We start from the raw sequence: 26,546 nt of genomic DNA on the forward strand, positions 1-26,546 counted from the left end.
CATCAAGTAGCTACAAGTCGCGTAGCTTGCTTCTTCCACCTACCGTCACAGTGCCGGCACAAGGCACTGTGAGGGACTCAATCTCGGGAAATAACTCCCATACATGTAGTCCCTCCGCCATGAACGCGATTTCCCCTGCTCCCGCGATGCGTCCCCCAACCGTGGTGACATTGCCCATTTCGAGCCTACGAAGCTGTGAACGTCCAATTCCAAGGACAACGCGCGACACAGCTGCCTTCGTCGACAAGTATACGCTGAAACTCATCGCCAGCGTCTTCAGTGGCGGCCGCCCGTGGCAAACTCTCCGCAACAACCCCTCTGACGTCTCAAGTACGTCGTCTCCCAAGTCTAACCGAAGACTTTGCAGGTAGTCTATGTTTTGTATGAGAAACATGATGGACTAGGTATCCCATTATTCCTCATCACGAGCGGTGCCGCCCCTATTCGTAATCTTGAGTATCATGAGATGGACGAGGTCTCTCAGGCTGTCCGACAATATTCGGGCCCATGTGTGGCGAGAACAGCTGACGGCTGGAGATGCGTGCGACTTCTTCGATCGCCATTGCATCAGCTGGCTTGATCTCCAGACGTTCCAGACGGGATAAGTACGGGAATTTGTTGACCTCGCTGTGGGTCCTTGCTACTAGAATCCGTTGTCCCAAAACAACGTCCTTGAGCTCCGCTTCTCGCAGATCCTGTGACTGTGCCAGCGCTTGCAACACGGCTCGCGGTGTTAAGCCTTCGCCTTGCCGGTTTTTTGCGAATATGAGACTGGCAGGTTGCAGCGTTGGGATCCCTCGAGATAGGCCAGTGTCGTCGCCACTGTTGCCATCCCACTCGCTGTCCATGTCGCTGTCGCTCTCGTCTCGAGTTGGCCCGCTATCGACGCTCACGTTGAGGTATGTGAGGTTTCCAGCTGCACTGGGGATGGAGAAGATGTTCCTCACATGAAAGGTCCACCGTTCGATAGTTAGCGACGTTAGGCCAGGGCATTGATTGTGAACTGCTGAACGCAGTGTGTAGCTGTGTTCCGCACTTGTGAGTGGATCTATTTGAAGCGCGGGAAATCAAGCTCTATTAATGCTAGGAAACGTATTGGGGGTGCAGGACTGTTGTGAACGAGTCGCAAGTTGACGATCTCTGTTTCATGTTCTTGTGGACGCCCATTTTCCACGATGAGATATTTGAAGTCAGCCGTCTCCAAGACGATTGATTGCCTTTCCAATAGACCAAAATGACCGGTTCGTCCTCATAAGCGGTGCTACGCTGCTCTCCTCGTGAGCTTCGCGGAGAACCATCTCCATGTTTTGCGGTGGCAGCCGGATCAAGTCGCCAGATAGCTTGTTGGGCGAGGATGAGGTCTGTCTGAGATTTCAGTACGTGCTTCGGCGGCTGTTGGCACGGGATGGACTTAGGTATCGCTTGTAATGGAAAGTGACGCCATCCTGGCTGAACGTGGCGACGATTGTCAAGAAGAGGAGCAAGACTGCGACGCAAACGAAAGGGTGTCGAACTTATTTGCGTTCGTCCTGCCCGGAACCCTTGTCGGGTTTGGGCGTCAGAACGGCGCCTGCTCAACTCAGTGCCCAAAGAGCCCCCTTTTCGATAGAAACAACGGTCCATTGCGTACTGCACTATATATACTCGCAAGTCAGAAGATATCTCTGATATTAGAGAGATCGGAGCTATCAGATAAAATGTATCTTGATTAAGCGCCTGCACTGCATCATCGTCAGAGTGAGTTCGCGCCCCCGTTTGTCGGTGCATCGGTCCGCCGGAAACTGTCTATGAGCACTCTTGTTTTGACTGTCACTAGCAATCCCGCATACCTCGCGCTGTTTGCGTAACGGCGACTTGGAAAACACCCTACCCAAGTACCAGCATACGAGCCTACTGTCGCAAGTAGACGACAGATCAAAGGCCATGTTGCTGTCGGTGTGACTCGTGTTCGGACCAGAAGCAAAGCCGGGTGCACGTCCGTTTTATTATGTTTGCGCCTCATGCGATTTTGGAAGCCTCTTTTGCAAGTGCTTGTGGAAGACGACAGGAGACTTTGGCGTTGGTGGGAGAGCTTTGGTGTAGGAGCTGTTTGAGAGCGTCCAAAAGCTACCACGACTGTGGTAGTTTCTGAGCTGTGGGATCTTTTGGCACTCGGCATTCTTCAACCCCAACCAGCCCGCCATCACGAGCCCAGTCTTTTGTTAGATCTCTCCTGCCTATTGCCTTTCCACGGCAAGCCTCCGCCGTCACTTCTACAGGCAGGCTATTACAGGCCATACTAACAAGAAAACAGGAGCTTTGCAAACCATCCTTTGAAAACCTCGAAAGATGCCTCATCTGGGTCGTAAGTGCAACTTAACATTGCGGCGCTGGCGCCGGCTCCGACGCCACACCTCTCCCACCTGAGCAGGACTTCTGCCTTGATGGGGGCACGCAGGTCGTGTTTGCGGCTGAGCACATGTTGTATCGTCTCCAACTATCAGACCGTCACGGAAACCGGCTGCATTAATGTAAAATAAGGTGGATGAATATCTGTGATACCGTCTTAATTGTAGCTATATCTATGGTCTAACCACTATCCACCTGATACACGGTGTTCTGAACTTCTGACATCTACCGGTCATCGACTCATCGTCCAAAAAACCAACTCTAGTTCAGTCTGTCTCACAGAGCTTTTCCAGTTCATTAAAGGTTTGGCTCGCGCTTTTCACCTGTTGGGCAACCCTCTCCGCGCAGCATTCAATCTTGGCCCTTTTCTTCTGCGAGGTGCTGGCGTCCGTCGACCTCTTGCGCTTCTTCCCACCTGCCTCAATGAGCTCCTTCTCCCACTTCCCAGCCTCGAGATGACCCTGAGAATACTTGGTCCATTCTTCCTCCGAGCCATCGGTTGCGCGCAAAAGCTCGTCTGCCCGCGCAATCAGCCGCGCGTTGAGGTGGACCATCTTGTCCTTCAACTCGGCGCAGTCATTGAGGGCTGCCTTCTCATCATTCTTGTGGGTCGAGATGCGGTCCCTGGCTCGAGTAATGCGTGCAAGGCCCGTTCGGAACAAGTCTTCAAGTGCTCCAAGTGCATCATCGGCGTTCTCTGACTCTGCATGTGGTGCCTCAAGTGCTTTGCCGTCGTGCGGTAGCTTGCTAACGGCCGGGCGAGGTTGACCAAACGCCTCTTTCGGATTGCCGGAATCGTCGCTTCCATTCATGACGGGCCCGTCAGACTCCTCCATACCAATTGCGCTGTCGTCTGGAGATGCTCCCTCCGCTCCCGGGCTCACCCTGCTGGCTGCTGCCCCCATTCCAGCCCCCAACGCTCTGTTTGTGTTGATGCGCATAGCCGAGTCCACAGAGGTTTCGTCGTTGAACAGCAAAGACGAAGATTCGTTCGCGTCGTAGGGCTGGTCCGCGTTCCAATTTTGCAGGGGACTCTCGGCGTCTTCGTCTCTAACCAATGGTCGTGCCGATCCAGTATTGTGAACCGCTCGGTGGGCTTCAATATCCTTGCTGATACTATCCCACGACGTCTCGAAAATATCGGAGCCCTGGTCTTGAATATCACCACCGCGCTGAACGGCAGCCTCTTGGATAGAGTTGTCGGAAATGCGGTTGCTGTCTTCGACCACTCGATTCTCTTGCGACTCGACTTCTCCGAGCTTGTTTCTCGGGTCGTTCTTTTTGACTTCGGGCTTGATGCGTGGAACTTCGCAACGTCAGTGAACGATTATGTCCGGTCAGGTTACGGGGGATACTTACGTCGCTTCTTGGCAGCAATCACCTCGGATGGTGTGAATGCGGTGCGCAAGTAATGTAGAGGGCGGCTGTTCTTTTCTGCGCGGCCAGCAATGATTTCTGAGAAAAGAGTTGCAGCCGTGACTTCAAGGGAGTCAAGGCCGAGCCAAGCGTCTCTAGATGCGACAGCAGCTTCCCCGAACCACATATAGAGCTCTCCCGAGTGTTCCAAGCCGAGAGCCTCGAGGGCCTGCACCCGGCGGGTTTGCTCCGACTTTTTCAGGGAATCCCAGTGCGCCTCGAACCTTGCCTCGAGTACGCGACGGAGGATGGGGCCTTCGATCTCGCGGGATGCCCACTCGGCGAAGGGGATTCGAGGGCGGGTCTTCGGAAGCTTGGAGTCGTGCTTCTGGTAGCCGGACGCGAGGTCGTCGTACGCCTTGGCGAGCTGCTCCTGACTTGTCTTGAATGCCTCGGCGAAGGCTTTCACTAACTCGCTGAGGTTTGATGCGTGCTTTGGCCCACCTTTCGGAGGCATTGATCTGGAATGATGAGCACCTTGCCAACCGTCGTGCGCGGGGCAGTGTTGGTGATGATTGTAGCAGTGCGGGGTGCGAGCGAGGTTGAGGCGGTTGCTATGAAGAGGCGGGCTCCAAAAAAGTATTGTCTGGGGAAGAACTCTCAAGGCGATGGCGCCATGGTGGATGGACTTCAAGCTTTCTCTTTTGTTCCAAGCTTGGTGATAGCGACTGCTATTTACTGAGATTATTGGATGGCGAACGGCGGAAGGTAAACAGCGGAAGGTTTGGCCAGGATTGCGATAGGATAAGGCAGGTGCGACAAGTATAACGAGTGCTTACATCCCGTTCCTGTACACACAAACCTAAAGCAGCAGCGACGTCGGTGCCGCACCTTGCATAGGTAAGGCATCGACAACGTGAAGGTTTGGCACTTACTGAGGTGGTATCGCGACGCACCAAGCAGATCTGCAGGTGCCAGATGGTCCGTGCAGTGGCCACTCCTCCCACTCGGCCTTCGCGGTACCTTTCTGTCAACTTCGTTGCGGGAGAAATTGTCGGAATCGCGACGAGATCCGCGCCTTCGGACCTGTTGAACCTGGGTTTCTCGGCCTTTTCTCGATCAAAAGAAATCCATTTGAATCCCGAGATGTGCGGATTCTATTATTGAGCTGTTTTGAAGTGTTGCTTGAACTTTTTCCTACTAGGAGACTCCTGTGTAGCATTGCAAGCATCAACGACCGTTGGAAGTATCCCCTTGTCCGTTCTTCTGTTAGACAAGAGTCCTCGGGCAGGACCACCTCCGCATACCTCGCCCCGCACGGCGTGGGATTCCATTGGCGGATCCGATCTCGCTTATCGCATTCCGCTTATCTGATCTCGTTCTATTTCCGAACAAGATCTCCCTGCGCAGGCTGGGATCCCTGCGCACTGATGACGGGTCACGCTGCAACCTTGCGGCTGGTGTGGCTCGTGCTTGAGAACTGCAAAAATCCACAGAGCGGCGCAACCAAAAACACCTTCCTTCCAAGCACAGCATTTGCGTCAAATGACAACCCATATCCCACCCCATCTTTCCAATCATCCTTGCCAACGACGCTTTGCGCGTGCTTCTCAAGTATTTACGAGCACACTCGTCAAGGTCGCAAAGACCAAAGGGTGATGCGAGGTGTTGTATGGGATGACCAAGCTTTGGCATGCCCACCTAGCTCGGGACACCCCACTTCCAGATCCTTCTTCAACACGTCTCAGATCCTCTAGCACATCTTGGGGGTGCATTCGGCATACTCATCGTGACAATAATGTCCTGCTAATTTCATCTCCTGCCGAGATTCACTGGCAGTTTCAGCAACCACCAAATTTACCAGTGGGCAGACCAACTGCCAATCCTCCCCCACTCACATCGGCAGCTGCTGAGCTTTACCAATGCACGGACCAGCTGTCCATTTCACCCTGTCGGATCGCGGAAAACCTCCTTCGAACAGCTTCAATGGCCGCAGAAAATTTCGTGATGTTCGGGCTGGACCGTGTCCACCTCAACCCGTGATCCCATCAAAGCAGCAGTCCTATTGGGAGACGCTCTCGCGTCGTAGGTAGTGTGCCACTAACCGCAGTAAGCCACCGCCCCACCCGTGGTCGCGTTATGTCAGCAACATACCCAGAGTACGTATCTGCGAGTCTTATGTAATCAGCTGCAAAATGTACCACATTTGTGGTACAAAAAAGCTGCCGCTGCAATATGATTCGCTCGCGGGCCAGATCTTACTCCCCTTTGCATTGACCGATGCCGCTAGAGTTTAGTTTTTTTTTTTTTTTTTTTCAACAAACTGGGAGTCCAGGGCTTTCCTCTCATAAAATCAGTTTTGTGGATCTGCTCCGGATTTTGCTCGACAAAAGGATGCGGCATCGTGTGCAGACGAATTCTCAGCCGCCTGCCACGGTGGTGGATCGAATTCAGATGTATGTGCTGGATCATATGGGAGAAAACGGATTCGTTTTGCATAATTCGAGGTGTTCTGCAAGAGTAGCAGTTATGACACCAGGGTGAGAGAGTCAGTCAGGTGCAAATAGACGGCGATTCTGTTATTAGCGGCGCGGTCGTGGGCGGAGAGGCGACTTGCTGCTACGACAGAAGTCAGTCGAGGTCGGCAGGCAAGGTAGCGAAGAATTCCGACACGACCCGCTTAGACGAACGCGGTTGGTCTGCTAAAGGAAGGACGGTGTGGTGATAAGTCGAGATGCAGGGCGCAGTGGAGGAGGGAAGCGACGCAAGGTAGGAGAATGATGGATGGGAGGCCGTAAGTGACAGAAGATACTGGAGTCGAGGAAGATAGTGTCTGGTGGAAGAGATGTGATTAACAAATAACAGAAAGTACGTATGGTCCAAGACTCCGCGACCACCTTCACAGCCCGCTGTCTGCCGCACGTTGGAAATTGACCTCTTTTTGTGTGAAAATCTCCCTAGAGGAATTAAATGGCATGTTGGCCAGTGAGATGACTCGGACTAGTCGTCAACGTCAAACACACAAAATGCCGTGGTTTCCCCAAAGGTCTGAATAACACCGTGCTCTCTCCGTGAACTTTACTTCAGAGAGGTTTTCCTTTTCCATTAACAAGCGCAAGACGATGGTAAATTCGAGATAATCGCAGTGCAAATAACAAGACACTGCGGACGCTGATGAAGCCGGCTTGAGCTCCAGTGAGATTTCCGGAGCGAAAGCCCAGGGACAGGACCCAGGTCGCCATCGCCGTTGCTGTGGCCGCTACTGTCCTTTCTGGCGCCTTCCTTCATGCGCGTGCCCTCTGTATTCCCTCCTCACACCATGTTTATGTGGAAACTTCGGCCGATGGCCCCACTGGTTCTTTACGGAGCAACTCCACCTTCGGTTCCGATTAGGGTCCGGAAGTGGAGCAGTTGCTCCGTGCGCCGTCTCTTCCGCCGTGGACTTGCCGCCGACGGCTTGCGCTGCTCCTCCTTCGGACAATCGCCCTGTGCACAACAACCCAACAAACACTGCGATAATGTAGTACGAAAGCAGAACTCACATATAAGCATCCCAAACCAATGAGACCACTCAAAACACAGTGGTCCACGCCACCTCTCCCTACCCCAAGCCGTCAACTTCACACCCAAAGCCTGACAAGAACAACCCAGTCCCGCCGCCGCTACATTAGCTAGCCTAGGCACCCCCAGAGTGGCTCTGATTCTAAAACCTCCTTGAGCCTTCACGGGCATTGTCGGCCCCTGCATAACAGCCCTGATTGTCGTACTCATCGTCGGCGTTGCCGTCAACATTGTCACATCTAACCTCGGCAACACGGCCAGCACCTTCCTGTCCCATCGACCTTCACCTGGACTTTTGAGGTTTCCCAATGACTGCTTCTATGGCTTCAAATGCAAATTCCATTGCTTGAAATTAGCGGTAGTGGCGACGTCGACACTGACATCCATGCAGCAGAAGCCTTGGCGCCTTGGCCTGAGATTTAAGCCTCCGCTAACCCACTGGAGTAGCACAGCAGCAGACTCCGTCCTACAACGGAGCAGCGACGAGTTTCCTTGTGACTGGGTATAGCCTAGCTCTAGCGGGAGCTTGACATATCTCTAGCGTAAGACGTTGTCTGGGAAGAAGGCGGAATGCTGGGTCGGATGGTTGCGGTAGGTATTCCTAGGAAGGGCCTGGATTAGGGAAGCGTGTGCGTATTTGAGGGGCTTTATTCTAGAAGCGAAGCACAAATATCATTCAATCTACTGCTTCGCGCATATATTACAGATGCATCTGGGACGCCAGCAGCTGTAGCCTTCTTATCAGCCATCGATGTTCGGTCATTCTTTTTCAACAAGATCTTGACGGCGGGGGCTTAGGTTGCTGCCTGGGATCGTGAGAGCGGGATGTTGGCGGTGATTAGAACGGCGTGACAAGGTTCGTGGAACAAGGTGCAGTGTTGGGCGTTTGAGCCATAGTTCGTGCGATTGGAGTCAGAAGGAGAGCCACTGCGCAAGAGAATTCGGTCGATCAAAAAGACGCTTGTCTAGCACTGTTCGGACCTCTGACTGTAGCAGCTGTGATGCCTTCGTCGTTAATATTAACGCCATGAACTCTGCCGCCGTATGTCCACGAGGTCTTCGCCATGCTGTGTTTTCGTACCATACACGCGATCCCACATTCCCCCCTATTCATCATCAACGAACTCAATTCCGCTCTCGGCAGCAATAACAAAAATTACAGCAACAACCCCGCCAACTTTGCTATTCAGGTTGGCAAGCTCTGCATCCACGAGTTCTTTGTCTCTGCATTTCGCTAGAACAGGCTCCGAATCGCGTGTTGTCCGTCGTTGCTCCCCGCCCGCTCTCCTTCCCCGTCCTCTGCCTGGCTTGGTTGTTTAATGCTACGGCTTTGTCCGCCTTATGCCCTCAACATCTGCCACCTTTGGCTCACCCTTGAACCTTTTACTTCTCAAGCACCATTTCGGTCTCATTAATGCTGCTTCCGCACCATTTTATCCCCCTTTCTCAGCTGTCATTGTCGCTATCGTCTTCCCACCTTCATCCCGCGATATCAAGAGTGCCCCGACCGGACAGCACCACACCCTCACATCTCGCGTGCACATAGCTCCCGCCGCTGTTAAACATAACCTCCTTGATAAGCTGCTACTCGTCGCTCTGACTTACTACTGTTGACGGGCCCTGCCACTCCGCTGCTACTGCTGTGGACTGTTAGCGAGTGCTAGAGGCTGCTATACAGCCCTCTCCAGCGCCCTAGCGCCAGTAGTTAGTTCTCTCTATTATATATCATAGTTTCCTATGTTTATTAGGTTATGAGCTTAGCCTTATTAAATTAACCTTAAAAACGTCGATTTTGAGGTCCTTTTAATTATACTAACTACTTGATAATCCCCTTATTTCGTTTACGTCGTTTTTCTTATTCTTTTTATATGTAGATTAGTAGATTTTATTACTAACTACTTTATCTATTTACTTTTTTAACCCTTAACGCGCCCTAATATGCTATAGTAGAGATTTTATTATATTCACCTTTAATTAAGTATACGTAGGCTAATCTACTACCTTATAAGTTAATCTCTTCTTAATAAACACTTTATATTATTAATCTCTCTTATTATAACCTATTACCCCTCTTATCTTATTAATATAAGTAAGCTGCTATTATAATTAGCTCTACTATAAGAATAACTCCTATTAATATACTAAAGCTATATAGTGAGTTTAACTAGACGACCTAGAAGGTCTCTATTAGTACTATACTTTAAGCTACTTAAGTTAATAAGTATATTATAGAGGATATCACTAAACCTATAGTATAAAATAAGAAGGAGGCTTAAATAGCTAATTAGGATATTACTTATAATATTCTTATTATAGCAGTAGAGAGTCTTATTAATAAGCTTCTTAATACTAGCTAGGAAGATAATAGTAACTCCTATTAGTTAATAGAAGCTTTAAAGAAGTATATCCTAAAGGTCTCTAAAGATACTATTAGCATACTTATTAATAAGTTTAATAAAGGTACTATAGAGGACTATAAAATACTCTATAATATACTTAAGTGTGCTTAATACCTTAAAAGTTATATTATTAGCTTTATTAGCTTATACTCTAATTACTACTAAGCTATTATCCTTTTTAACTACTTTAAGATAAGAGTTCTAGATATATATAAGTTCTATACTACTAATAATAAGATATTTATATAGAATAATATTATCTAGATATTATTTACTCTTACTTAAGATAAGGAGTAGAAGCTTAGTATTACTACCTTTAAGAAGAATACTAATATCTCCTAATAGAATATAAATAATAAGAAGATACTAACTATATTATTAGCTAATAAGTTTAGTAATAGATATAACTACTATAGCTATACTTATACTACTTAGTAATATATAACTACTTATTTTAAACCTATTTTAGATAATTAGGCTAACTATAAAGCTATCTTAGTAAGAGCTAAGAAGTATATCTATAACGCTAAATATAAGTAAGATACCCTTAAGAATAAGTCTATCTATATATATACTTTACTAAGTATTCTTAGCTAGTCCTTAATAGCTAGTGTTACTATTAGAAGAATAATAGATATTATTAAGTAACCTATCTATAATATTATTAGTAAGATAGTACTTACTATTATTACTAACTAGATAATTCTCTATTTAAATATTATCTTTAACTTTAGCTATTCTAACTCTATCTTTAATAAGTAGAGCTACTTTATTATATATAAAGCTAAAGCTAACTTACCTCTATATAAAGGTACTAATAGAGAGTATATTTAACCTAAAGGTATTAATATAATCTACTTCTAAACTATTAATCCTTAAAACCTATTTAAGACTATTAATTAGACTATTAATAACGTTAAGTATAGTCCTTTAAGTCTAGCTAACCTCCTTAGCTTAGGTAAGTTATATAATATTAGCATTAAATATAACTACTATACTACTACTATAGTATAGGTCTTATTAAGTACCTTATTTACTAAAGTGGATTAGTACTTAAATATCTATATTATCCTTACTATTTAGTATTAAAAAGATATTCCTCTTAATACTACTATTAGCCTTACTATAATTTGCTATAAGTAACTGCTATCTCTTATACTTATATACTATTACCTTCTATATACTTACCTTAATTATGTTATAGAAGCCTGCTATTATATTAGTATTATATTTATAACTTATAAGATTAAAGAGTTTTATTATGAGGCTTATTAACTTACTAAGTCTATTAAGATTATTAGTAGAGACTTTCTAATGCTATTAACTAGTATTAGTAATAAGATCTATCTTAATATTATTAAAGTTAAGCCTCTTTTTATTATAAGTAAGAGATATATCCTACATTTTATAGATTACTATAGTAGCTACTACTAGGTTATACTCCTACTTAACTATAACTATAAAGTTATTCTTAATATTATTAAGATATTTAGTAATATCTTTACTAATATAACATATATTAATATTAAGACCTAGGTCTATAATAATATACTTAAGTTTAAGAAGGTTCTTTAAAACCTCTTCTTCTCTAAGTCTTATATAAATATATCTATTACTAATACTTTATCTATAAATAGTACTATTAAAAGAGCTAGAAGGACTATTATTAAGGTATCTTAAACTTAACTAATTAATACTAGTCTACTAGAGGAACTTTAGAACTATATTATTAACTCTACTATTTAGATCCTTAACCTTCTTTTATAAGCTAATAAGGGTAAGCTAAGTCCCTATAAGATTATAGCCTATAAGCTTAATCTTATAGCTAATTAGAAGCCTCTATATATTAAGTACCTCAGAATATTTAGATATATTATCTATATATATAAGAAGGGTTTTAATAAGCCTACTTATTAAGCTAAAATAGAAGCTAGAGTAATAAAAGGCCTCCTTATTAGCTATAGCTTACTTTATAGTTATATCTACTATATCTATATTTCTAATAAGAAGAAGGTATTCTACTATTAAGATATCTAATTTTATAAATAGCTTTAAAAGATAGTTCTTCTACTTATTACTAAAGCTTTTATTACTAATAATAGTAACTATAATATTCACTTTAATAATCCTAACCTTTTAATTTATCGCTTTATTATATCTAATATAACTATTACTTCTAAAGAACCTATTACTAATATTAAGAAGTAGACTTCTAATAATAAGAGTATTAATCTAGAGCTAGCCTATATTAACTATATAATATCTCTACTTCTAGAGGAAGTCCTCTATTACTAGAATATTATAAAAGATATAACTATAGTGACTAATAATACTATATAAATATCTTTAGAGACTAATATATAGGATAATAATAATAATAACTTATTTAAGAGCGTACTAGAAGATAAAGAGGCTAATTATAGAGATCTAACTTATACTATAGATACTATTAAAGAGGTAACTAATATAATAGTTATAGAGATAGTAATTTAGAATAAACCTTACTAAGTAACTTAGAAACTAATTAGATATTACTATTAACTTATAGGCGTTTATAAGTATAAGAAGAAGCTCTTTATAGCTACTAATATCTAGGTTTTAGATTACACTTATTACTTTACACTTAGCGTTATTATTACTACTACCTTATTAAAAGTTCTACTTAATAGTATTATTATCTTAAAGTCTTATAATAATACTAAGTCTAGCCCTTAGTAGTTAGATTAAAAGGTAGTATTTAAGCGTGAGATATAGTAGTTTTATAATAAGGAAGTATATAAGCTTATATACCCTCCTCATAATACTAAGATCCTACTTAGTAAGTAGGTACTTAATATTAAAACTAATATTAATAATAAGATTATTTAATATAAGACTTATTAGGTAGTCTATAGTAACTATAAACGTAGAGATTAGTCCTCTTAAGAGGTTTATATAGCTATTACTATAGCTACTACTATCTATATATTTTTTACTATTATAGCTCTTTATAGACTTAAGTATAAGATATATAACTTTAATATAGCCTTCTTAACTGCTCCTATTCCTAATAATACAAAAGTTTATATTCGCTAACCTCTAAGTTTCTCTATAGATAACAGTAAGGTCTAGCTATTTTAGAAAGTACTTTATAGCTTTTATAAAAGCTCTCTTTAGTAGTTTAACTATATTAGTATTAAGATATAAAAGCTTAGTTTCACTCCTATAGATAGTGAGGTCTACTTATTTATTAATAAGTCACTTAGAGCTTATACTCTTATATATATTAATAATAATATTATTACTACTCCTAATAAGAAGATAACTAAGTAGGTTTATAATATACTTAGTAAAGTTTACCCCCTTAAAGACCTTAGTAAAGCTACTAAGTTTTTAAGCTTTTAGATTATCTAAAACTACGCTAATAACTAAATCTTTATTAACTAGACTAAGTATATTAAGGCTATCCTTACTTACTTTAGATATAAAGATATTAACTCTATTAAAACTCCTATAATATCCTATAAGGAGCTACTAATAATATAGGACCCTAAAGAGTATATAGAGGAGGAATATACTATCTATATTTAAGAGACTAGTTATTATAACTACCTCACTACTAGTATATATCTTAATATATCTTATACTATTAATAAGCTTAGCTAGGCTAATATTAAACTCTCTAAGGCTTACCTTTATACTATAAAGTATCTCTTTTAGTACCTTAAAGGAACTATCTACTATAGTATTATCTTTAGTAGTTCTAACCTAATAATTAACTATAGCCTATATACTATAATAGATTTATCCTTTATAGATAATAAGCTCTCTTATATCTTAACTAGTAGCTATATTATTTACTTTATTAGTAGCCTAGTTACCTAGAAGTTAAAAAAATAGACTTTTATTACCCTTAATTTAACTAAGGCTAAATATATTAACTTAATACTTATTATAGTTACTATAAAATAGCTATATTATATAGTTAAGTAGCTCCTTAATTAGAAGATCCTTATACCTACTATTCTCTTCACTAATAGTACTAATATATATATTAATATTATAAACCCTCTTAATAAGGTATAAACTTATTATATTAACCTCTACTATAAGTAGATTATTTAAGAAGCTATTTATAATAAAACTATTATAATCTATTAGATTAAAAGTAATAAGATACCTACTAATAGCTTTATAAAGAGCTTTAGTTTTTATAAGTATACTAAGTTTATTAAAATACTAGGATTAATAGAGGGTCTTAATTAAGTATAATAGGATAGAATAGAGGATATTAACTAACTTAGAGAAGGATTAATCTAAGCCCTTTAGGCTAATTAGAAGCTAAAGATTATCTAGTGTTTTACTAAGTTATTAAATAGTTAAAAACTCCTCGTTTTTAAGTTTTTTAGTTTAAGGAGCGATTTTAGCTAAAGTAGCTAGTTTATACATTAGCTAGCGCTATGAGGCCTGAGGGGGGGTGTTAACAGGCCCTGCTACTCTACTGCTACTACTATAGACTGTTAGCAAGTGCTAGAGGCTGCCATATAGCCCTCTCTAGCGCCCTAGCGCTAGTAGTTAGTTCTCTCCATTATATATCACAGTTTCCCACGTTTGTCAACTATCTATAGCGCTCGTCAGCAGGGTGGACGAGCATGTCATTCTAGCTTCTCCCTTGCTTGATGCGAAGAGAACCAAGGCTTTAATATGAGAGACTTCGGGATTTGGCTCCGGCTAATAGCAGAGCGCGAGTGCAGTGTTCTAGCAGGTTAAGTCCTTTCTAACAGGGATGGGATTAGTAGCTTCTTTTTGTTTCAAGCGAAAATTTCTAGGAGTTAATCTTTTCACAGGTCGGAATGTGTTCAGAGATCCGGTTTTCTGTCGATTAAACTTCTTTAAGAGGTTGAATTCTTCAAGAGGTCGAACTTTTCGAGAAGTCGGATTCTTTAAGAGGTCGGATTCTTTCAGAAGTCGTATTTTTCAAGAGGTCGAATACTTTCCAGGGGGCGAACAATTTTAAGGGTTGGACTTTTCCATGGGTGGGATTCTTCTAGGGGTCGGATTTTCCTCTAGATAAAGTAGACTGAGGACGAGGTTATAGACGCCCGAGTGGGCATGCAGGTACTTTTGGAGGTAGCAGCTGTTAGAGAAGGAGGATGATAATAACAAACTTGTCTCCTCGGCTGTTATAGCTAAGTGCCTGCGTGCTTTGCGTACCTCGTCCATCCACTCCCAAGAAACTTCCGCTGTTGTGCGATGCAGACCGAGACGCACCACCAGCGTCCCCGACAAGAATCCCTCGCCGCGGATGCCGAAGGGTTAGCGGCCACAGCTAAAGGAGAAGAGATGTACCGTCGGATGGCTGCACAAAGGAGCGACTAGTAGCGAACCTAGGTGCGGAGGATGCTGAGACCTAGGTTTGGAATGCGGCTTAGTCAGTTCCAAGTTCTCCCACGATGCGCTCTATGCATCATGTTGTGTATTCAATGAAGAGCGTCTCTCCGGAGGAGAAGCACACGAAAACTCCCTTTTCTTTCTGTAGAGCCGTTGATATGACCACAATAAATACTGTTGCTGGTCCTCGGAGTCTCTATCCCGTTTGGCAACTTGGCCACTTCGCATTCTCTTTAAATGCCTCATCGAGTCTTTTTAGTGGAGGCCTAATGACCAATTATGGTAACTTAATAGCCTGTAGCTGTATTTGAATGGTTCTCAGAGTCGAGAACTATGTAACATCGTGATGGCCATTATCATAACCACCACTTAAGTTCATTATGCTAGCAGAAACCGACCACGAATTCTTTCCTAGCGCTCAACAGATATCTTTGCCCCATTGAAAGGGGCTGTGGAATTTGTGTGGAGGGTAAGCATGGCCTCCGAGCAAATGCAGTAGACGTTAAGTAGTCTGACTTACTTTGCTTGTAACATTGTTAAGATTGTTAAGCCATGGTAATGACGATGGGGATGAAAGATGCGCGTGCCCGGTCCACTCAACGGTGACATGCCGCTGTTCCAAGTATCACTCAGGGCCGTGGCAGAAGTAGCAATAGTGTTCCAAGAACAAGATTGTTATCTTGGTATTAAAGAAGATGATTGCCTGTGCATGGGCTTTATACTAACTGTCAAATAGTCTGGATGAAGAGAACCTAGCCAGAACTCATTTACAGCCTCGCCTTATTCCCAAGTAAAGCTCTCATTTCACTACCTCATTAGTGGAACAATGTCTATGTATCTGTCCGATCTTGAATTGGATTACGCTGCGAAATGATGGGATCCGTCAAGACCAACGCCCAGCATAGGAACGAAAGGGCAAAAATGTGGAACGCATGAGAATACCCAGAAAAGGCCGCTTGCTCTTTTAAGCGTTCTCGAGAGCTTTGACGTCGGTCCAGCCCTGTTCAACATCTCCGTGTTGACACTATGCACCGCAGGGAGGCAAGCTGGCGTCATCCACTTCTGCATGCTTCCCACGCCACTGAATTCACACGTCTGCTTTTACTTAATGGAGTTTCAGCTCGCAAGGGTCTTGCAGTCGCCGTCTCACGGTATTCCCCCGCGCTTGAGCGCTGTTCTATCTATGATTACGGCTGGACGTGGGTACCACTGATGGCAACACACAGCTGCCCGAGGATGTCAGCAAAGCTGATGTGGGCGGTAAAAGTTGCAAGGTATACCTGTTCACACCGATGGCGCTCGTGCTACGGTCACAGCCAGCGGACGAAGATGCGTAGTGTGCTAGGTACCGGGTTCCTGACTGACCATCCGTTATTGCTCCTGGCGCCAGCCGGCTGCGACGACAACGCTGTGCTTTCTCTGCTGTCGCTGTTACTGGGATGACTTATGATGCGGAGGGATGACGTTGACAACGGCAACTGAGTCGAGCAGAGATTCATAGCACTTCCATTATATTCTGAGTGATTCAGGCCATGTTGGTGGACTGGGTTCTGGGATTGTGACTGTGTCGGGTAGGATGCAGGTTTGGAAATTTCACATCTTCTCTGTTAGGTAGGCAAGCAACCTACCCCGTCAAAAAGGCTGTATTCAAGATGATAAGATCATATCAGACGGCTCTTCCCGGTATGAAGAGTGGCCTGTGAAACCGGTGCATGAATGTTTCCCGAGCAAGGTTGTCCGTTGTGTCCGCGCACCAAGCTTCGGAATATGGGCTGGTGGGAAGCTTCCCAGGCGTGTGCTGTCTGGCGCAGAGACGAAAGCACATCTTCCAATGCCCTGACTTGTATTGCACTCTCGTCATGAGCGTTCCACGCCAGCGAAGTGACGTGATGCGGTGTTCGAACCAGTGGAACACAACCGCGCGAAAAGGTCGGTGTTGGCTGCTGCGGGCAGCAGAAAGTGCAGATACAGCCGGTCCGGGTGACGGCAACATCGCGTGGACAGATTCGAAACGACCTTGAACCCAAGGTCCTGGCTTACGTTTTCGCTGCTGTCAATGACGGCGTCTTGTTGGGAAACTTTGATTCTCCCCTGTCTCAGGATTGAATATTAAGGTCAACTTTGGCTTCTATCAGATCGACAGACGGTCAGAACTACGTAGCGAATGGTTAACGACAGGCAACCCCTACATTGACCATTGCATCATTGTATTGATATCCTATCCATAAATGGTATCTACGGGTGCCAAATCCTTACCATCGGTTCTTGGCTTTCACCCCACACAACACGACGGATCATCTTCCCCAGGTCCGACGTCAGTCACCGCCCCAGTTCCATCCCGTCTCTCATCACGCGACTGTCAAGCGCCGCCGGCTCTTATGAAGAGCGCCAGGCCAAGATGTGTGTATTTCGATCGGCATCTTCTGTTCATATTCACTGCGGCTGCCATCCATGCCGGACAATTGCATCGGCTTCAGCGGTAGCGCGGGAGGTATGGTGACTAGAGCGAGCTTGATTCATGAATCCGCCTCCTTCTCTCTCAGATGCTCGCCTAGCCTCCATGATTGGTGCTCTTGGCTTTAGACTAGACCGCCTTCGATTCCCTCGCTGAGGCCCCCGCCGTTGTCGACGTCCATCGGCTCTGGTGCTGCCCCCACCGCTGTCGACGTCCATCGGCTCTGGTGCTGCCCCCACCGCTGTCGACGTCCATCGGCTCTGGTGCTGCTTCCGCCGTTGTCGACGTCCATCGGCTCAGTGACCGGAACAGCGATCCCGACCGGCATCCGCCAATCTTTAGCGGATTTCCTACGCCTCTTTCCTGTTTGTGGCATCTGCGACTCTGGTATGCACCAACATGTGTTCCTGCCGACGATACCTGCAGCTCGCCATGAGCATTAATAGGAAGCTGTAGAGACAGCCAGAGCAGAGTCCCAATGCCGGGAGGGGTTTTGGCCGGCACTGGATTCTCCGCCTGGGGCAGCGTCATCAACACCCAAGAACTACGTGGCTCTCAACCCGGCGCGCAAAGCTACCGCTGTCCGTAAGTCGGGCAACGGAAAGATGCTCAAGACGTACGGAAAGGGGTCGCCTGAGAAGGTGTCGAGCCGTCCACCCAGCATGACAATCGTGGCTGCGGGGGCAGATGATGACGAGACGCCAGTCCCATGGTCGCAGGAAACGTCTCGGCAGCTAGCGTAGGAGCAGACGAGCGCGATGGTGCGGGTCCAACGGACAGCGAGGGAGAATCTCATTAGGTGAGAGCGCTTGGCGGGTGACGTCTTGACGTGCAAAGTCTTGGCTGGTGAGGCGCTCTTCGCAGCTCGAGGCTTGGGGGATCTGATGTGAGATGTTGGAATTGAAATTTCGGCGCAGCGACTCCTCCCACGCAAGGAGACTGCAGAGCATTCAACTTCTTTGGGGGCACTACTCGGGAAACTCCGTACGGGCACTTTGACCTTCACGCTCAGCCAGTTGGGGATAGCAGCACGAAATCCTACTCATTCATGCTTGCGCAGCCAGGTCTTCTGAACATTGCAAAGTCGAACGAGTGGTCTGGCCGAGTGGTCTGACGGTGGATGTAGCGACCTCAGTCTCCTTGGTGGGACTGCGAAGGGATTGAAAGCGAACTTGACACCAACGTACGCGGTCGTATCAAGTTGGCGATGGCCGTCTCGTCATTGAGGCGGTGGGATTGCGGAAGGCAACGCCCCCAGATGAACCAGTCTGCTCCACAGGCAGAAGAACCATGGCGATTGTGTCCGCAGCTCGTGTGGTATTCCCAGTCTGCGTCGTTGTTCCAACTCAGCGAAGACATCGACTGACATGATCGTGGATCAAGACTCGCAGATGATTTGTTTGTGCGTTTTGGTTTCGCGGACGAGGGAGCGGAAGTTGTGATGGCAGAAGCATGATGTTTCGAAGAATGTTGGGAGGTACGAAAACGAAGCGTCTGCGCAGTACAACCCTGAGGTTGCCGTTGCCTGTGCAAGCTGGTTAGCATGCTTCTCGACTGGCAGAAATTGATGGTCCTCGAGCCAGATACCTTTCTCATCGAGAAATCCGGCGATGGTCTTTAGCGCCTGTCCTAGCTGCAGTGTTGGGTCGAGTTCGAGTGCACTGGCAGTTGGCGGGAGATTCGATGAAGGATGAAGGAGAAGCTAGACGACCTGGGCAATTCCTGGCGCAAACCGTCTGCCATCCATGGCTGGCAGTTGGGCTAGGTAGGTGCTGCAGAAGTGGCTGCCAATTTTAGCGCTGGAATCTGCGCCCCACCCCCAGATTACCAGGTTACCATATGGTAACCTGGTAACCTGGTAACCTGGTAACCTCGCCGTTCCCATAGGTATGAGCTCGGGTCGCGCTCATGAGTGGTTTCCGTCCATCGGCGAGATGGAGCGAGGGTGACTTTGAAGATACGTAGGCAAGCTTGTCGGGACATGGACAGGCTGGTCGTTGGATCCATCAGCTGGAATTGGGACGTCGTCGATGTGAGCCTGGACAAGGGGACTCTGATTTCGGAATGCTGCTCGACATCCCTTGTGGCTGGTGCCGGTGCCTGCCCTCCAAGTGCGCCTCCACGCCTTCCAAGTGGCAGTTGGGCCTGCCGTCCCAAGGCAGTTGCGCTTTGAGCAAGGGTGGCTCTGGTCAGAGCTCTTATCGAAGCTCTTGTCGGTTGCAGCCTGCAGTCCAGTGCCCATGGGTAGCCGGAAGTCAGCTACCCAGAGAGGAGTTCCACACATGTCATTGGCCGACACAGACGTGCGCCCCGGGGGTGCGCTGAAGGGACACTACGCAGCGTCGTGCTGCACCACAGCCAGCCGGACAGCATCCCTGCATCTAGCATCATCACTTCCAAGTTCAAAGAGCTCGACTCGCGGGAATTACAACTGTCCAGAAGACTCAGTAAACATCCCCAAAGTAGTGAAAATAACGAAGCCCGCCGTCTCGCCCCATGACGTACTCTTGTCAAGGTCCGCAACTGTACTTAACTCCACCTCATCATGCGGTGCTGTAAGTTGGGTAGTCAAGCAGCACGGTTCCATGGGGATCGAAATCCGCGCCACGCCCCGGGCTGCAACCGCTCGCGTGCACAGAAGGATCTGCCACGCGTCAGCACGCGACGTCATGTGACCCATGAGCACGAGCCACGTTCCAGCAACAGCACATGCCGACCGCACCATCTCTCCGTCCTCATGGCGTCGCCGTTCATGGCTTATGCATTTTTCTTCCACCGACGAAGCCGAGAGGTGCAGCGTATTCCTGCGAAGAAATGCTTCTTGGGCGTGGATAACCTTGCACGATTCCCTCGTCATCATTCTACTTGTCATCACCGACAAGATCCTCCTCGCTGTGTACTCGGATAATACCAGGTTCTCGTCTTGCCTCGTGTCATTCATTGGCTGCCCTGCAAGAAGCGCTGGTGCGGAGCCGGTTCATGGGCTCTGGGAGTGCGGAGCTAAGGCCTTTGAGGAAGGGCCTTCAGACGCATCGATTTTGGAAGCAGTGCGTCCGAAGGAGTCCGAAGGAGATGGAAGTTGCGGCCAGGCAGGCAGTGGCTTCCATTGACGCTGCCACAAGGGAAGATGCACTGACAGCACCGGTCCCACACAATCAGGACACGGTGAAATGCCTCCGCTTGAACCGACGCCTGCGCATTGAACATGGAGCCGAAGTCACATAACCTGGGGTTTATGGAAACGCAATCCATTCGGGATGGTCACGAAACCTCGACAGGGTTTCTCCAAGCTTAAATCTCCTGTGGTCGTGATGACCCCTGGGCCGACAGAAAGGTAGTCGGCCGTCATGTCCGAGGTGGACCGCATACTCAGGGCCCCAAGTGGCCTGCAGACAGTTATCAAGGTCCCTGCGAGACGGTAGTCAGCCAGGCCCAGGCCCAAGGCCCAAACCCCAGCCCGAATCCTATCTTTATATAAGGGATCAGCCACACTACTTTATAGCCAGGCGCGCCTAGTACTTATAGCTAGATTAATTAAGTTACTTTATATAGGTTATAAGCCCTCTAAATACCTAAATCTATCTACTAAATAATAAGGTTATTCCTAAGTAACTATTAGGACTCTAACTTTATAATTTAATAATTACTATAGAGTAATTAATAGATTATTAAGTTATTAAAAGTAATACTTCTAAGTAGAGGTTATAGTTATTATAATATATATCCCCTATTTATAAAATCTCTTTAGCTCTTAAACTACTAAAATTAATAATTATTTAATAATTACTATAGTTATATAATAATAACTACTTAATAAANTACTATAGTTATATAGTAATAACTATTTAATAAATATCTAATAATTACTTATAACTACTCCTTAAACCTCTCTTAAACTACTAAATTAATTAAATAAATTAATATATCTTTAATTAGTAATCTAACTCTATTTTCTTCTAGCTTTATTAGAAGGGGATTATCTTAAACTAACCCTCTCCCTTTTTCTACTATAGACCTTATAACTAAAGTAACTATATAAAAAGTAGTTAATAAGGGACTAAATCTAAGAAATTTAATATATAATACTATCCCTAAGTTAACTAAAGCTATAAACTTTAAGCTATAAGAGATTAATCTTAAGAATACCTTTAAAGTAATAAGATTACTCTTCTATTTAATAGCTAAAAGGATATTAATTAGATATAATAGAGATATAGTTTTTAAAAAAGATAAAGTAGTAGTAGTTAAAGATCTAAGCTTTTTAAGTAATCTAATATTTATAAGTTTTATACTTATTAGATAGTTACTTATAGAGAAGATCTAATATAATCTTTTAGAAGAAATAATTAATAATAGTTTTTCTATTATAGTTTTAGCTTTTTATATCTTTATTAAAACTAAAGAATATACTTAGAAATTTAATAAGCTAGCTATAAATAAAGTCTATAATAATTAGAATAGAATAACTAGAATTAACTATAGTAATACTAAGGATTTTATATAAGATCTTTATTTAACTTTTAATAAACTAAATAGTTCTAGTATAAATTTATTAACTATAGTCCTTACTTATAGACTTATCTAAAGTTTTAGATATTTTAATTAAATTAAAATAAACTTTATAGAGAATAACTTTATTATAAGGATTTAAAACTATAATAATTTCTTATAAGAACTTAGAGGCTTAAGTAAAAAGGAATAATATAAGTAAACCTCCTAAAATATTAAAGTTCTATTAAATAAGAAGAAGTTTACTATAAAGAGGTAAACTTAAGTTTTTAAGTCTAAAAATATAGAACTATAGGATTTATATATTTCCTATAATATTAAGTATCTTAAGACTCTCTATAGATATAAAATATATAACTATTATTATAGAAAGATAATATTATACTTAGATAAATATAATATTTATTCCTTTAGATATTATAAGTATTATACTTTAATATATAATAAGTTTAAATATACTAATAAACTACTAATAACTTAGTAATTAATAATATAGGTATCTACTTTAGTATTTACCTCAGAAGGCTAAACCTAAAATAGTATTTTTAGAAACTCTAATATTAAATAGGATATTAACTAATAATCTAAGGCTTTTATAGATACTTTATTAGCTTAAGCTTAGAAGAGGACCTTTCTATTATTCTTAGTAGAAGACTTTAGAGTATTTAGTCTATACTTTAATTTTTAACCCTTAGCTAAAGATCTATATAAAATTATATATATATAGGGAGTTAAGAAGTAACTAATAAAGGAATCTATATATTTTAGCTATAGTTTTACTAATTAAGTTATAGATATAGAGACTAATAGTTTCTTTATATATAGTACTATTAAGGAAGTTAATAAAGAAGAAAATAATAACTAAGAAGTATAATTAAGTTAATATATTATATCTATAGCTTTAATTAGGAGGATAGACTCCTTTATACTAAATATTAGTACTAGTAAATATATTCTTAATAATCTCTCTATTTTTAAGGAACTTTAAGATCTCCCTTAAGGATTAACTATAAACTATATAAGTAGAAAGGATTAAATTAACTAAGCTATTAGTATAATTAAGGTAATTATTACTAAGCTAAGTAGTAAAAAAACTACTTTCTAACTATATAGTACTCTCTATAAACCTTATAATATAGTATAAATTATTAATACTAGTCTTCTTTAGAAAATAGGTATCTATTTTAATAGTTTAGATAATACCTTAGTTTATAAAGATATATCTAAAGCTATTACTAACTTTAAATAAGATATATAAATCCCTTAACTTTAGATCTATCCCTCTAACTAAGGTAATAAATTTAGTTCTTTTAAACTAGATTACTAAACTTTTTATACTTATTTAGAGTATCTATTTAGAGAAGTAATTATTACTATTATAAAAGATACTAATATAAACTTCTTTAGAATACCTCCTATAAAATATAAGTATTATATTTACTTTATAGTAAAATTAATATAATAACCTAGTAATAGATAATAAGAATAACTAACTTAAGCTTTTTAGAAGTTTTAGATTAACTTCTTAGAACTAATACTATAAGGCTTTAGAGGTATTACTTATAGCCTCTATATTATAGAAGCCTTCTTAACTTATAGATAGTTTTAAATATTTAAATTAAAAAAAGATATAGCTATTTAACTATAAAGCTAATTTCTAAAGAAGATTATAGTAATAAATAGTATTATTTACTTCTCTAAGGTTATTATAGATAATAATATAGCTCTTCTTAAAGTAATAGAGCTTTTTATTTAAAAGTAGGGTTTTATTTTAGAGATAATAATACCTCACTCTTATTAATAGAATAGGGGGGTAGAAAGCTCTAATAAAGCTATATAGTAAAAAGTATAAGTAATATATATAGAAGCTAGTTTTCTTAAATCCTTCTAGCCTTAGTTAATAAAAACTTCTATAGAAGTTAATAATCTACTATTTAATAGTAAGGGTAATATTAGTCCTTATAAGAAACTAGTAAATACTTTTAATATATCTCCTATTATAAAAAAACTATATATATACTATTTCTACTACTAAAGTTACTAAACCTATATCTATATTTACTTAGATAGCTATCTATATATAAAAGGATAGAAGATAAAGCTTAAAACTAAACTTAGAAGATTTATAAAATATAATAGCCTCTATAGTAATATTTTCTATATTCTTATTAAAAAGACTAATAGTATTTAGTAAGTAAAGGATATAATATTTAAAGAAGATAAAAGAGAACTCCCCTTAGTTAAATTTAATAACTTATAGCTAAGAGAAGAGGTTAAGCTAGAAACCTATAAGTATAGTAATAAACTACTAACTATAACCTATAAAGCTAAGTCTTAACCTTATAATTTAAATATAAGGTTATACTATTATATTTATTCTACTAAATAAGAATAACTATAAGGGGAGGTAGGTAATTTATACCTAAAAAAAACCTAAGAACTAAAAAGTAATAATAAATAAGAATAGAAAGATAAGCTTCCTTAAGAAGAAATTAATAATAAAGGGGGTGGTTTACTAACCTTAGATCTAAAACTATATATATTAGTATAAAATACTAGTACTATAAATATATAGGTATAATTAATACTAGAAGAAAATTCTCTTTTATACTAATATTCTCCTACTACTCCTCTAAATTAGAGTTCTCCTACTATCCCTCACTAATAATAGAGTTCCCCTATTATATCACTATAGCTAAGATCTCCTATTATTTCCCCCTAAACACCTTAACTAATATAAAGAAAACTAAAAGGTAGTAATAGAGGCTCTACTTTTATAAGATCACTAAGAATAACTATTTCTTCTTCTAGTTAAATAACCTAAATACTTAAAACCTAAGTACTATATAATATAAAGAAGTTTAATAGGGAATTTAATAAGATAGAGGCTATAGAGATTAACCTAATTAATAATAAAATAAACTAAGAACTAATCACTTTTACTTTCTTAATATCTAATCTATTATAAGCCTTTAGTTTAGAGATTCACTTACCTATAACCTTTAGGAAATAAGAGGTAATAAAAGAAGGACCTCTAAAGTTAACTATTTTTAATACTATAAAAACTTAAGTTAAAAGCTTATAAGGGATAGAATACTAATAGCTTAAAGAGCTCCTAAATAGCTTTAAATATCTCTTAAGTAAATAGGTATATAATAAAAAGGTTATTATAGATAGAAAACTTAATAAAGTTAGAGTAAGATAAGTTATTTATAGTAACTTTTAAGATAAAGATAATAAAATAGTCTATACTACTATTACTAATCTTATTATTCTATAAGTCTTTTTATTAATTATAGTCCTTAAAGATCTAAAACTTTATTAAGTTAATATAATTATAGCCTTCCTAAATACCTTTATAGGAGATTATAATATCTTTATTACTTAACCCTATAGGTTTAATAATAGAACTAGCTAGTTCTATAAACTAAAAAGAGCTCTCTATAAGCTAAGAAAATCCCCTCTTCTTTAGTATAAGTAAATTATTACTATTCTTAAGTAATTAAAATTTAATCTACTCTTAAAAAAACCCTATATTCTTATTAATAAAGATAGTATTATAATATTACTTTATATTAATAATATACTTATTACTATACTTAATATTAAGTAAGTTAATAACTTTAAAAATAACTTATATAACTTCTTCTAAATTAAAGATTTAAGTAAGGTATAATAGTTTTTTAGGTTTAAGATTATTTACTACTAAAAGATAAAATAACTCTAAATCTTATAAACTAAGTATATTAATAATATACTAATAGAGAAAGGTATTACTAAATATAACTAAGTTCCTTACCCCCCTAATAATATTTAGTTACTAGAAATTATAAAATNTAGAGATTATAGAATAATATAAAATACTTATTAAGATATATAAATATTAAAGTAATCTAAGTAAATTATAGTAGATTATAAATAGTATATAACTAGATATTATAATACCTATAAGTAGAGCTACTAGAGATTNTAAATTATAATAGATTATAAATAATATATAACTAGATATTATAATACTTATAAATAGAGCTACTAAAGATTAATAATATACTTCTAAAAAGTATAATAAACTACTAAGATTAATATAAAGATATCTCTATAGTTTATAATAACTAGTACTCTACTTTAGTAGTTTAAGTTATTTTATTAATAACCTTAAATTATTAGTATTCTATAATATTAACTAGTTTAATTATAAAAGAATAAGTAAGTTAATAGCTAGCTATATAGTTATATATAGAGGAGTATTAATTACTTAGAAATTAGTATTATAATTATTTATAGCTATATTAACTTATAAAGCTAAATAGATAAATCTAATACTTAGAGGGAAAACTTTACTATATATTATAGATCTCTTTAAAAAAATAAATATCTCTATTTAATTACCCCTCTAAGTATATATAGATTCTATAAATACTCTTAATAATTACCTATTAAATAAATAATCACCTAAATTATACTATATTAAAATTAAATATTATTAGATTATTAATAATATTAGTAAT

The 26,546-nt window shown here is 40.7% G+C and overlaps 2 protein-coding genes across 2 annotated transcripts; both read right to left on the bottom strand.

Annotated features, from left to right (window-relative positions):
- Window positions 1–440: 440 nt before the first annotated feature.
- On the bottom strand, window positions 441–1,304 carry GCG54_00015409 (uncharacterized protein; the record flags this gene model as incomplete). Its single annotated transcript, XM_045415194.1, has 2 exons — window positions 441–921; window positions 1,240–1,304. The coding sequence occupies 2 exons, from the start codon at window positions 1,302–1,304 to the stop codon at window positions 441–443; spliced, it is 546 nt and encodes a 181-aa protein (XP_045265008.1).
- Window positions 1,305–2,654: 1,350 nt separating this feature from the next.
- GCG54_00015410 (uncharacterized protein) lies at window positions 2,655–4,261 on the bottom strand (the record flags this gene model as incomplete). The annotated part of the gene is made up of 2 exons (XM_045415195.1): window positions 2,655–3,694; window positions 3,748–4,261. The coding sequence occupies 2 exons, from the start codon at window positions 4,259–4,261 to the stop codon at window positions 2,655–2,657; spliced, it is 1,554 nt and encodes a 517-aa protein (XP_045265009.1).
- Between the last annotated feature and the right edge of the window lie 22,285 nt (window positions 4,262–26,546).

This window comes from Colletotrichum gloeosporioides, assembly GCF_011800055.1.
Source record: "Colletotrichum gloeosporioides strain Lc1 chromosome Unknown consensus_39, whole genome shotgun sequence".
Taxonomy (NCBI): domain Eukaryota; kingdom Fungi; phylum Ascomycota; class Sordariomycetes; order Glomerellales; family Glomerellaceae; genus Colletotrichum; species Colletotrichum gloeosporioides.